The 13,886-nt window shown below is 34.3% G+C and overlaps 1 protein-coding gene across 1 annotated transcript in view; it reads right to left on the bottom strand.

Moving 5' to 3' along the window:
• Nucleotides 1-13,886, bottom strand: part of TBC1D19 (TBC1 domain family member 19) — a 46,740-nt gene that overhangs the window by 17,329 nt on the left and 15,525 nt on the right. The window contains exons 5-11 of the mRNA XM_005517788.2: nucleotides 10,834-10,908; nucleotides 9,846-9,909; nucleotides 8,852-8,898; nucleotides 7,152-7,262; nucleotides 6,262-6,334; nucleotides 5,404-5,442; nucleotides 2,858-2,970 (exon numbers count right to left, since the gene is read on the bottom strand). Of these exons, the coding sequence (XP_005517845.1) occupies nucleotides 2,858-2,970; nucleotides 5,404-5,442; nucleotides 6,262-6,334; nucleotides 7,152-7,262; nucleotides 8,852-8,898; nucleotides 9,846-9,909; nucleotides 10,834-10,908 (522 nt within the window). The remainder of the gene's footprint in view (nucleotides 1-2,857; nucleotides 2,971-5,403; nucleotides 5,443-6,261; nucleotides 6,335-7,151; nucleotides 7,263-8,851; nucleotides 8,899-9,845; nucleotides 9,910-10,833; nucleotides 10,909-13,886) is intronic.

Genomic DNA, 13,886 nt, shown 5'->3' with positions numbered 1-13,886 from the left:
AGACTTCTTGACCTTATCCCACATCCCAAAATTTCCCCCAAAACATTCATATAGTATCCACTTGAGAGCACAAAAGAGGTCTGAAAGGAGCTTATGGCAAGAGAGAACAGTACTTTTCAGCAGAACCCAGCAAAGCTACTTTAAGCAGAATATGGATATTCACCTTTTCTGAAATAAAGGTTTGGATTACTCAGCAGCCTCTGTGCTGGCACAGGACATGAAATCCCTGGCACCAAAGCTACACTCTCGCTGATGAACTGTTGGCAGGTCATGACCCATTTTCAGTTACCCTTCCCATGTGATTGCACTATTGCATTTGCCTCTCAAATCTAACAAGGACAAAACAAAAACCTAATTAGATTACATAAAGAGAAATCAGACATAAGAGTTCAAGACAACCCTCCTGGTAAATCCTTGAAGAGGGTCCAAAGCTTATTCTCCTTTTACCAGAGATCTGTGAAATCTACTTGTAAAGTACATCCTTTTCCAGCCAAAGATGATGACAGTCTGCTACTGTAACTGCTTTTTTGCTGTTTGAATGGTACAGTGGGGACCTCTGTCTACTGATCCTAATCTAAAAAACCATTCTGATAAGATACACATAATGTCCCATTATGAACTTACTACCTCACCTACTTAGTAAGTTTTTAAACCTTGCAAACTACATTCAGTAAAACCTACAGCAAAGTAAAGCATTACTGATTTTTCCATGCTGGAATTTCCAGACTTAAGATTTTTCACCAATTAATTCAAAAAAAACAGATGGGGAGAAAAAGCCTATCAGATAATGAACAAATTTCTTTCCTAAACACTGTTTCAGTAGCATGCAGAGAATAAACAATTGTGTAACACTGTGAACAGAAGGAAAAAAAAAATTAAACAGATTCTCAGTAAGTCTGTGCCATCCATTTTGTGCAATGAGACAGACATCCCACAGGAAATAACTGTAATCCTGTGATTCAAGGTCATATGATTAAAATATATATACAGCAAATTGGACTGTTTATACAGACAATATTAACTATGACACTGTTCACCTTCAAATGTTTGTCTTTGCAACCTTAAAAAGGCTCCTTTAACACTGTTCCTCTAAAGTGTACCATTACAAATGAAAACTGAGAAACAATTCATTGTCAGGCAATGTGTTTATACATTTCTAAATAATCCTGCATTCTGAGCTCACAGTTTATCATTTTTATGATTACAGTGTAGATTGTTAGTATCATCTCTTGCTTGGCTGTAAATTAGCTTTATACAGAGGCTGAGCTTTACTGAATAAAATTTTCCAAACAAAAATATCAGATGCTAGCACACACACTGCTGCCCATACCAAACCCTCATAATGTTTCACATTAAAGAAAGGAAATTCAAAGTTCATGTGATTTAGAGACTCATACAGCTATAAACGTAATAGAGCCTAAATTGCAAATCAGAAATATTACAGCAAGGAATGTCTGTAAACAGACAACTCAACTCCAACAGAGAAACTGTTCTCAAGAGGTAGAGAAAATAAGTGTCAGATAAATCCATAAAGTCTATATGAAATTCAGCAGATCATAAAACAGCTACATGCATATGGAAACTGCTTTGCTATACTTTACAAAAAATAAAGCCCTGTATTCAGGCTATGCAAGAAGAACATCTCAGGGTGTTAGCATTTCAGCAGCAGTCACAGCTCACTTCTGTGTAAGAAACATTAGTAAAAGCAATGCTTAAACTGAACCATAGATATTTAGCTTATAGCTGTGGTAACCCTCATGCCATTCCACCTGATTCATGGGCAGTCTGCTTGGTCTCACTCAGGAAATTGATCTTTTAAACACATTTCTATTTTTAGTACTCAAAGTCCATAAAACAACTTTAACTTAGATCCCAGGATAAAAAATGCTATGCAGAAATAGTCTTGGTAAAGAAGACAGAAGATTATGACAGTTGTTACATTAGAAGAACAGTTTCAGTTTTGCATGACAGAAAAACATTTACATGCACTTACCTCACAGTTTAAATTATTTACTTCAACATAGTGTATCTTGTCCCAGCTTGATAGTTTCTGGTTTTTATGGGGACTGAGGGTGCATTTTGTATTTCACTGTTTTTCATTCCTTTCAACAGTCTCAAAGTAGTAGACTAATTTCCCAGTCTGCATCACTTTTTCTACCCTTATCACTTTGTCTCAATGTTACCATTACTGTTTTCTAGCTACTTGCCCTCACCTTTCTAGAGTTCTTTCAGCATCATCACAAAGTATTGTCTCACCACTAATTCCCTGCACAATCTACTCAGTTCAGTCTCAAGAGTCTGTATCCTGCAGAATGTCTCCTAAAGTAAAATTTCTACTGCACTCAGTCTCAGAATAATGTATGAGTACATAGTTTTTCTTTTTCATCTATAGCTGAAATATAATTTGCTAAGTATGTAAAAATTATCACAAAGTAAATTATCGTGTACATATAAAAGCCTCACATCAAAGTTTACCCAAATATGCGAAGACCAGAAAAAAGATATAACACATCTTTTTATAAAATTTGGCAAAGATATGAGAGGTTGAATCTTCTCAAATCTTTTTTTCTTGCCCCCTTCTAAAAATGTGAGCATCATATAGGAAAATCTCAGGAGACAGTCATACCAGTTGAATAATTTGTTCTACAGTACTTTGCTCACACATCTATTAAAAATTAGGAAGAGTGGCAAAGACTTCACCACAGCACAGAGCTTTTTAAATCATAAAATGTTTATCAGTTTCTGTGACAACTCAGTAAAGCATTTCTGTTTTGGAAAAAGTATCAGTAGAAGATACCTGTTTGCACTTTTGTATTTTCACCTAGTCTTCACATTTTACTCTCCCTTTGCTACTTACCTCTGGCTGATTAGAAATGTTAAGAATGAGAGCCCACAGATCAGCTCGGAGTGCTGTTGGACATCCCTGACGAACATACTGCTGAGCTGCAGCACTATCTTGCTCTGCTAAAACTGAAAGAACCAAAGCAGGTAAAAAGTTGATGTAGTATAAGACTTCCATCAAATACCTTAATTTTTAACTTTAAAATCTGGCTTACCATGCTGTAGGCATTAGCTAATAGGAAAATACTGAAAATACCTGTTTTTCACAGTGCAATTTTTAAGCAATTCCTTGGGAATAGGTACTGGTATTAATTGGTATTAATCAGCAAGGCTGTACCACATTCTGTCATAAAAGAGCACTTAGTATGTACACATGACTATATCAAGGCTAGTTGCAGCTTCTAAATTGAACAAGCAGCCATTTATAGCCACAAAATACTCCTATTTTAAATATGAGTAGTATCTCAGTTCAAATAGGAGATTGCCACTCATTCTGGCTTTTTTTGCGCCTTCCTTCTTCTCATGTTAGCTGTATGAAGATCTTCACAGATAACTGTGGCAAGAATTTTCCATTCCAGAGTGTACTGTCATGTTCTCTCATTATTGGTATATTTACTCCAGAGGATAAAGACCTCAAAAGATGTTGGTTCACCTTTATATTGACATAAAACAAATACCCTACTGCTGACAGATTTGCTTATTTGGGTCACTGTTGTGAAACGTTAGGCTACTCTGTCACAAGGGCCTCATGCTGAATACAGTACTGTACATACTATAAAACAAATTATCTCGTTCCATACTTAAATCTAGAAACTTGAAAGGCATACACCTTTAGCTATTGTAATCTGGTAAAAGTGTTCCTCACCAAGGGTACGTGATTAACTGTACCCTCATACTCAAAATGTCTTTCACAAAAGAGAGTTGGGAGAAATTTTTCTGTTATTATTTAGATATTACATAGGTGTTCGACCGCTACTCGGAAGTTTCCAAATCTATATCCTCTAATTTTTCTGAAATGTCTATGAAACAGCTTGCTTTTCTATATCTCACTGAATTTGATATTCATAATATCTGCTCTGATATGACTTAGAAGGATGAAGTTTGGAATTGAATATCTAATTGATCTTTCTTTCCTTCCTTTTTTGCTTAAATGCTGAATAGATCAGCTTGCCAAATTTTTGTTTAACTTGCAGAGCTCTAACACAGACTTCTCTATCATCCTTTGTTCCTGCATGAAGAGGGAAAAAAAACCCCATTCCTACATTCTCCACAGAACTTCAGAAACAATGTGATTCATCCTGGCATCCATGAGTATTGACCTCAATATTTCTTACTGACATACAAAACATTAAAAAAAAGTTTTGGTATTTACAAGATGGGTTTTACTAAACACAACAAAATAAAATCCTCAGACTTGGCAATACATCTAATATGAAAGCAAAATCAATACCTCAGTGGCAAATAAAGTCATAACTAACACCTATTAGAGCATGCAGCAGGATTCCCACTGAATGAAAAGGGATTTCAGTTTATGGTCAAGGCATTTAGCTTATATATTTACAAAACTTTTAGTCTTTGAATATAGGAAAAGCTAAGGCATTCTTTAGAATCAAGCTGCTTGGTATAGACAGGAGATGATGAACGTGAACAACAATGTGGAGTTGAATGAATGGCTCAGGAAGTTCAGAAAATATGAAAAAGAACAGAGAGGTGAAGAGTACCTAATCAGCTGCTCTTGGACTAGAAAACTGACAGTGCAGGACAGAAAACAAAAGAAGTAAGAAAGAAAGATCATTGTTTTGTTACTGCAACAAAAAAAAAATAGGATGGAGCACTTTTGGGACAGTATCCTGCCTATTTTTCCCTTTGATGCTAATATTCAGAATATTTTTCTTCTAAAAAAAGAAGTAATGAGTAAATACTGGTAGATTTCAACCATTCCTTGTATGTTTCTTCTATAAGCAAACTTAAACTATTAAATTCTTTTTAACTATTAAACTATTAAATTAAATTTCTTTTAACTTCCCCTTCCTTTTGTGGGTTATTTCTTAACCTATGAAAACAATCCTGGAAGTTTTCAGAAAAAGAAGTATAGAGAGACAAGAGAATATTCCATAGTGGCTAAGTACTGCAAGATTCTGCAATTGCAAATGATTATTAAAAAGACTATTCTGACACAAAGGTATAGATCTCATTACAGTAATGAGAACTTTGTGTGCAGAGAAGGGACTCACAGAATTTTCATTTTCAGCTGAAATTTAGTAGTGGAATAAGTTAAGTTGCCACCAAAAAAAAGTCTGTGTGCTTCATATTTTGTTTTTATTGAAATATCTGTGGAACTTTTTATCTGGTAGCTACCTGTAGACTGCAAATGTTTGCTTTTCTATCCCTGTCTAAATGACAACAGTATTAGTGGCTGTCTATCTAATTTACAATGGTATTACTGCTAATGCTTTGTGCTACTCGAAGTTCTTAAAATTTTAGGAGGTACAAGCAAATACAAATTTACTAAATGCATTCTTAATTACTCACAGTTTATTACAGATAAAAGCAGATCCATACCTTTCTGCCCAACACGTACATGTTCATTTTCAAAGAACTCTAGAAAATAAAGATACAGAAAAGCATGGCAAAAAATAAATTAAAAAGACACTCCAGCTGATAATGTATTTTATATTTTTAGCACACATCATTACATTCAGTTGCTATTTACTGCCAACATCACTAAAAATTAACTTGCATCAGAGTCTGTCCTTTTTCAAAAACTAATTGTGTGTTTCAAAAATATGAATATCAAAGCAGCAGTATATAACATAATTTTCAATTAGGCAAGTTTCAATTTAAAAAGAAAAATCGTGTAATACAGCAGTGCTTTCCATTTTTATGTGGAAAGACCATTTTAAAACCTCTTTCTACAGCAATAGAAATACATGGAAAACCAGGAGAGATTATACACTATTGAAATTACTGAATATTAATGTATGGATATGTCCTGTAATATTTTCTTGACAACAGTTATTTTAAATATGTTTGTGTGTATATTACTATGTATACTTGTGTACATACATATTTATATATATCTATGTGCCGATCTGTTAGCTGGACTAATATTTACTGATAATATCTGTATTTCTGGAAACAGGCAGTGTGGTTCTCTAGATCCTAAAGTGTTCAAACATATTGAAATTAATGTATTCTCTACTTAAGCTTATGACTTTAAATATTCTCCAAATTTGACTCTTCATATATGCAATATTTTCTATTATTAGCTATATTTTACTATGAAAATCACTACAATCATAGTTACAGAACAAATATTTATGGTTTTCTATGGGAAAAATACACAAATGTTTTGATAATTTTGAAGGATTCTACTCATTAGTGTTCTGTTTGAATGACTGGAGCATGGCATTAGCTTACCAGGAGGCACTTGTGCTGAATCATCAATACCTAGCTGTCCTATATTTAAGCTTAGTTCGCTAAAGTCTTCTTTCTGAAAAGGACAAGAACCATAACAACATAATTAATATGTTTAATTCTCTAAATCACTCGAGATTTCTTCTGAAAAGCTTAATGTGAATATTTTCTGAACCAAATTAAGTTCTTCTAAATAGACACATTTGAAATAGACTCTCACATAAATTCTTCCTCTAGTTTTAGTTATAAGCCCCAGTTTGCATGTCAAGTGTGAGCTACACCTAGATGTAGTGAAGTGGTGAATGAAAGATCAGCTTAAGGACCTCTAATTCCCATCTCTTTTCCAACCTAGGTGAACATTTTTCTACTAGCATAAAATCTCCAAGAGCCTCATCACTGAAGCATTTAGAAAAACACTCCTATATAATACACTAGTACTCAAACATTTAATTTACAACCTGAAAATAATGGGATTTAAAATTATATTGAGAAGAAAGTCAGAAGCTAACTCATTGTCAGGCTACTGATCTTGTACACATCTGCAGAATTGAAATGTACGACAAATTTGAAGTTTCTTGTACAGAAGAAAAATTATTAAGTGAATAACATGTACAGAAGTGTATTTTTGGCACAAATTAAACCTGTGTGGCATAAAATGAAAACATCCCTACTGGCAGAAAATATACTGTGTATGTTTTATTTTTCACTAAAAATGTTTTTTCACAGAACTTCTTTATGCTCCGTATTTCAACTACATACTTAGATTGAATTTCACTTTGAAAATGAGGAATTTTTGATGATACTAATATTCCTTGCTATTCGTTAGAATAATTTTCATTAGCAACAACAAATAACTATTATAGAAACCTCTTATAAGAAAAAAATATACTTACCAATTCTGGAATATCTTTAACTTTTAAGGGAACCTGAATTAGTCCCAGATGATTTCTGAAACTAGGTTGCTCTCCATTTTCATAATTTGGGTTTCGAAGATTCATTAGTACCTTAAAAATTGTAGCTCTGTCATTTCTTGCTTACATTCAGAAGTCTTCTCAACATTATCAGCATTACAAACAGTACATTCAGCATAAAATAATTTTCCACAGCTCATTTATATAGATGCAGATTATCAAATAATATCTCAACATTTTCAAAATCAAAAAGTATTGAAATTTTTAAGGAAGCTAACATAGTCTACTTTGAAAAGTCAGCTCAATAAAAAAGCACAAATAATTTTTATTATATGCAATTAAGTGCTGGCTACATAGTAATGTCTTGACTAAAATTTACTTCCTCATTTAAGCTATGCCAACAATATATTTCTGATGGCTACAGTATCCAGGATATTCTTCAGGATACACTGGCAGTCTTAAAGAGCTTCCAATAAAACTGCTACATAATTTGCTACTAAAGTAATTCCTTACTAAATAACAACATATCAAAATACCTTCTTTCATATAAGAAAAAGAAATTACAGATTTGAAAATGTAAAGCAAATATAATTTAAAGGACAAGGAATCATGTCAAGGTAAATAACTGAGACAAATAAAGGAATTTACAGTCTCATATGTACTGTTATTCCAACGTATAGATTTTGATATTACGTTGAACTGCAAAGATTCTTTCTAACATGAATTTCCAGCTGTCATGAAATTCTTTCATAACATCATACCTCTACAATTCTCAGTCTTGTAAGTATTCTAAGACCATATAATCTCACTGTCAGACATGTTAATTTAAAGAAACTGCAAACTCTGGAAAGAAAACAGTACAGAAGAAAAAGAGAGTGATCATGTGGATCACTGAATAAAGCTAAAAAAAAGGACGGATTTATTTACAGACCCAAGATTAAAAATACATCATGGCTGTTAGTACATGATGTATTTAGTACGTTAGTACATGTTAGTTAGTGTATTTAGTACAATGTTAGTACATTTTATTTTTAAAATAAAATAAATAGAACATTTTTAACATTATTTTGATTAACTGAACAAAAGGACTAGTATGTACTAGGTACTATTTTACTATGATGTTCTGTGCTTGAGTCATAGAAAATGATGAATAATACTGACATTTAAGACTTTAAAGATTCCACAGTCACCATTTTTTTTAATGGTTCAGATTGATTACATACAAAAGCCCTGAAATTCCACACAGTCCTATTTCCTGTTTGATTTTTCACAACCTTCCTAGATGACTTGCAATTTCAACTGCATACGAACCTGCAATCTACTATCAAACAGTCTAATAGCTTCACATATTATGATTTATGAGCTTAATATATTGGAATCTAAAATGTAAAATGTTTTACAAAATCAGTTGACAATCACTCTCCAAGGAAAAAAAGTTGGGCCCAGACTATGCTTTAGAGAAGTTTATCACAGGTACAATTTAAAATTGCAGTTTAAAAAAAGAAGGGACAATAGCATTTTGTTTTGTAAACCAAACATGGATCAGAAAAACCATGCCAAATTTCACTTCCTATGAATGACAGCTAGTATGAAGTACACTTAGAAATTATTTTTCCCACTTCATATAAAATAGCTATACTGGATATAAGCCAATGGCTGAGTATTGTTTTATGGAGACTTACCTCAAGAAAATCTTTAGGTGCATAAACAGGCCGGAAAAGACTTAGATCTGAAGTAAGATTTCAATGACACTGTGTTAAAACCAAAACATCAAAAAACCACGTGCCTTATCTATAACACAATCTAGAAATTTAAGTAACAGATTAAAGATCAAAATAACATCATCACAAATATTGCAACAACTACCATATATTCTGTCATGATAATGCTACTGATAATGCCTTATTTTCGTAAGCCTCAGATAAATGGAGGGTGTTCTTCAAGGTCCCTTCCAGACCAAACCTGGTCTGGATTCTATGATTCTGTGAAGTGAACGGTAGTCACAGGAAGTTTTTACTTAATCCTCATAAGTGTTTAGACATTGAATCATTCTTAGACTTAGGAAAGACATGATTTTCAAAAGCAGGATATTTTTTAACAGCATAGATTACTGAATTATACGTACTGCTGTCAAATGAAAACTGGGGAGCAGTACTAAAAAAATCCATGAAAAGTATTTTCCATCAGAGAGGTGGTAGTGTGATACAAACCAGCTCCTCTGCAAAATCCTTTTTAAGGAACTTGGCTATGAATTAACATGAGAGTTAGCCTTGCTCTCCCAAAGTATAATATCACTGATTATTCTGTGCAAGAGATGTTTTTATCTTTTGTCAAGTAAACATCTGAGCTTAATTATCCATAGTTCTGAACATTTTCTGTTAGCCTGAGTTTACAGTAAGAAGAGCTGTGTCCTAGTTGAATAAATTTCTAAAGTGCTGGAATATGAAGTATTATACACTAACCTCTCAGTAATGATTTAATCTTAGTATAATAACTTGAAACAAAATAACAATGAAATAAATATTTATTTTGGCATAATGACACATTACCAATGAAAGAAAGATCAAAATCAATTTGCCTTGAACAGATTAGATTAAGCTTTGACTGGTAAGTAAAATGTGCATGCTACCTTTCAATTTGCCAAACTTTAATGCATATAAATTTAGTTGACCTTACCTGGCTCATCAGTTCCCATTTCATTCCATTTATTAAGCAGTTCTTTTTGTTCATTTACAGGCCTCTGAAAGGCACAAAAAAGTGTATCTTCTTTTTTTAACAGAATGAATAAAAAAATGCTTATTCCAAATTGGTATTGATTTCAACTATACATTAATGCAATGTTTTACAAAACAGCAATACAAACTTATTTGCTTACAAATTATCCCTAGCCTGAAGATATATTACACTGTAGAAAGGCCAAGTTCCAGTTCCCGGAAGGAAAGAAGCCCATTAAATAGTTTCAGGTGTTTAGTAATGAATGAGGGATATTTCGTTCTCAGTTTCTTGTCACTGGAGATTTACTGCCCATTCCATAGAGCTGTTGGACTCTATCAAATTCCTGTCCCTGGCAGTCATGAAAACAAAATATAGCCTCATCTTTAGCTCATGATGAACCATAGAGGTTCTGCCACCTATCATAAAGGTATAACAGGAGAATAGACAAAACATTCTAATTTTACTCCCTAATTCCAAGACCTTTAAAATCAAAGCCTCTATATTAATAATAGAAAAAAGCCAAAAAACCAGACCAGAATGAATGACAAACAAAATCAGCGATGTACCAGTATCTCCCTCTCCTCATGCACCAGTTCAACTACAGCTTTCTCTGCACACAAAGCACATCTGTATTGCACACAGACTGCACAAAAAATACTCTGTTAAGAGCAATGAACACAGTAATTAGCTTTCCAACATGCTGCTCCCTCAAGAGGATAATTACTGTAACAGCAAAGAGGAAAATCTATGTAGAGCCTTAATCTTCTCCCAAGTTGAGCTGATGCTTTCATTGCCACCATCTCTGAAAATTATTCTGCATTATTTAGATACTGGACCTGCAGCTCTTCATAACCATGTCTAAAATGAAGATTACATTACAAGCGTGCAAGACAAAGCTTAATTTTGGAGAAAATGTCAGTTTGAAAGGAGAAAATTATCAATGCATTACCTTCTGTGCTAGTGGGATATTGAGCTCTGTGCACATGCTGTTCAGACTTTTCAGAATTCGCTTCTCCCAGCTTCCCTAAAACACACACAAAAGATAAATAATAAGGAATTTATTTTTCCTGAAAATTGAATTTACTTGGTAATAACAAGCAGTTTTTTGAAGTCAGATATATATAAAAGGATAGCAAGAGTCACTTGCTGACATCTGCAAATACATGAAAGGAATATTTACATGTTCTTTGCATGGCAACAATAGATCAAACAGATTTCATTCTTTACAACACAAAAAAAGAACCAGAAAACTTAGTAGTTCATATTTCAGATCTTTAAAAAAGCATGTATTTCACAATTACTGATCTTTTATATATGCTTAATGATCAAGCTTCTTTATAGATAAACATTTAGCAATTTTAAAATTTTAATTTTAAAATTAAAAACAATTATAAAAGGTCAAGCAACTGTGCATAGCAAATACCTTCTCCACTTTGGGGCCTGAAGAGACTGGCACTCTTTCACCACAAAAAGTATCTTAGATGTTGTCAGAAATTAAGGAAGTCAGAAATCTGGTATTCTGTAATGCTTAAAAAAATAGTTCTTCTAACACAATGCACAGGAAATTGCTCTCTAGTCAGAGAAAACCAGAAGTAGACGATACCTCAGTGGCCAATGGACAGCTTAAAAAGCAACCAGATTCTTCTGACAATTGCATTAGGCTTCAATAGTGCCTACTCCATGGCTAATTCCTCTGAAGTTAATGCCAATTAGTCTTGACTTCCTTGTCAATGGACTTACTACTTTGTTTTTGTGATTAGAGCACCACTGGTGGGTTTTATACAAGCCAGACCTCAATCACAGTAACGCAAAGACTCCTCTTAATTTCATTCAGTACTATTTATTATTTGTAATTTGCTCTAGACACAAATTTTACAACAGTTAGTTACTTTTTAACCACACTCCTCAAAATTCTGTCCAAAAGAGGCTGCAGTTTATTTGACAGGAAGCAAATGAAGGGAAGGGCAAATATTCAATTGTTCTCTTAAAAAGAAAAATTAAAAATCTTGTCTATAATTGTTTAATTTTAGCTTTCATTTACAAGCTCACAAGATCCTCTCATACTTTTTTCCATCAAAAAAATAGCTTTCACCAGAAATTTTTCTTCACAATCAAATCATCCCTTCACTTTCTTTTGCATACACAAAACATTGAGATCTGAGTTTTGAATATAAGGAATTTTTTCCAAAGTGCATATTTTCTATCATGCTCTGTATAATATTTTTCCTTAACTGTATTATCATATTTAAATTCTTTTTAAGTGCTGCAGTTACACACCACCATGCCACAAACTGGTTCATCTCTCACAAAATGGTATTTTGTTTACTATTTTGCTAAGAAGTGAGGTTTTGTTGCTAGAGAAATAAGAAGTAAGAGAGCATGAACATTACTAAGCCATATAGGATAAGAAAGTGGAAATGGAGAATACACAGGTAGTAGTAGCAAAACCAAAGTTAAATGTAAAGTCTTTTTTGGAAAAAGAATGGTCTTGATTAGATGGCCCAGCCTCTTGTCCAGTCAAATCCCAAGTGTCCAATGTTGTCTCCCTAAGAAGATTATTCTAATGGCTGATTGTTCCCTATGTGAAAAATTTTCCTCTTCTGTCCAGTAAGAATCTCCCCAGGAGTAACATGTACCTGTTACTTCTCATCTCTTCCACGTGATTCTTTGTGAAAAGGAGTCCCCATTTTCTCTTGCTGCCACCCTTGAAGTACTGGAACAAGTTCTCCCCTAAGCCTCCATTTCTCAAGACTGAACAAGTTCTCTCAGCCTTTCCTCATGTGGCAGACTTCCCAGTTCTTCGAACATCTCTGTGGACCTTCTCAGGACCCTCTCCAGTCTGTCCACATCCTTTATTGTACAGTGGGGGACCAAAACAGAACACAGTACTCCAGATGTGACAAGTGTTAAGTGGAGTGGGATAATGACTTCATTATCTCTGCTGGTGATGCCCCACATTGATGCAACCCAGCATTCTGTTGCCTTTCTTTGTTGCGGCAGCACACTGTCCACCCACATGGAGCTTGCTGTCCACCAGGTCCTTCAGGTTAATTTCCTTCAGGCTGCTCCCCAGCCTGATGATCCAAGGTAGATCCAAGCCTGTGCCAGACTCCTGGATTATGTTTTCCCACATGCCAGACTTCACATTTACTTGTACATCATAAGGCTCTTGTTAGCCTACTCTTCCAGCATATCCAAGTTTTTCTGCACAGTGACTCTCCCTTCTGAAGTGGCCACTTCTCCAATCGGTTTGGTACCATTGGCACCATCACGTCATGATACCATCAAAATTAAAGGGGAACAGATGGGGGGGGGGCTTAGCAAACATATGCTTAAAGACATGAAAGCTACAGATGGCAGTTTTGCAAGACCAAGAGCCATCTAATGCCAAAGAGCAATGGAGGTCAACACACTTGGTCTGACTTAAACTGCCACACCAGACATTAATCACTTATTGCACTGGGCTTGCAACATGTTGGTAATAAACCACTTATACACAGTCATAAACTGTGACATAATTCAGCTTTCAAGACCCAGTAAAAGATATTCAAATAAATGCAAAAAAGACAAAACTGAAGTGAGGGTTATACAGCCTTTCCAAGCAAGATACTGTGCCCTCTCTCCAGGACAGTAGTCACCTGAAGTGAGCAGAAACTGAATGCACTGTTCTTGACAGAAATAAAAGGCAGAGGCAGAGCTCATAAAATCATTTTACTGGTGGGAACAATACATTTAACAAGATGATTCTTCTAGATTTATAAAGAAATTCAACACTAAGAAAACACTACTAGGATTACTATGGTTACAATTATTCAGTAAAATAGCTGAAACTGAGGAAGGTAGTACTGCAATTTGGAAACTATTTCATAGCATCACAGAATGGTCTCCAATACCTAAAGGCACCACCTGGAGGGGGAGAGAAGGATTATTAACAAGGGCATGTAGTGATAGGACAAGGGGGAATGGATTTAAACAAAGATGAGATATGAGGAAGACATTCTT

Source organism: Pseudopodoces humilis, chromosome 6 (genome assembly GCF_049639895.1).
Source record: "Pseudopodoces humilis isolate 2021_Gansu_Grassland_sample_001 chromosome 6, ASM4963989v1, whole genome shotgun sequence".
NCBI classification, from domain to species: domain Eukaryota; kingdom Metazoa; phylum Chordata; class Aves; order Passeriformes; family Paridae; genus Pseudopodoces; species Pseudopodoces humilis.
Note: the sequence above shows the minus strand (reverse complement) of the source record. Positions and strands in the feature narration are given on the sequence as shown.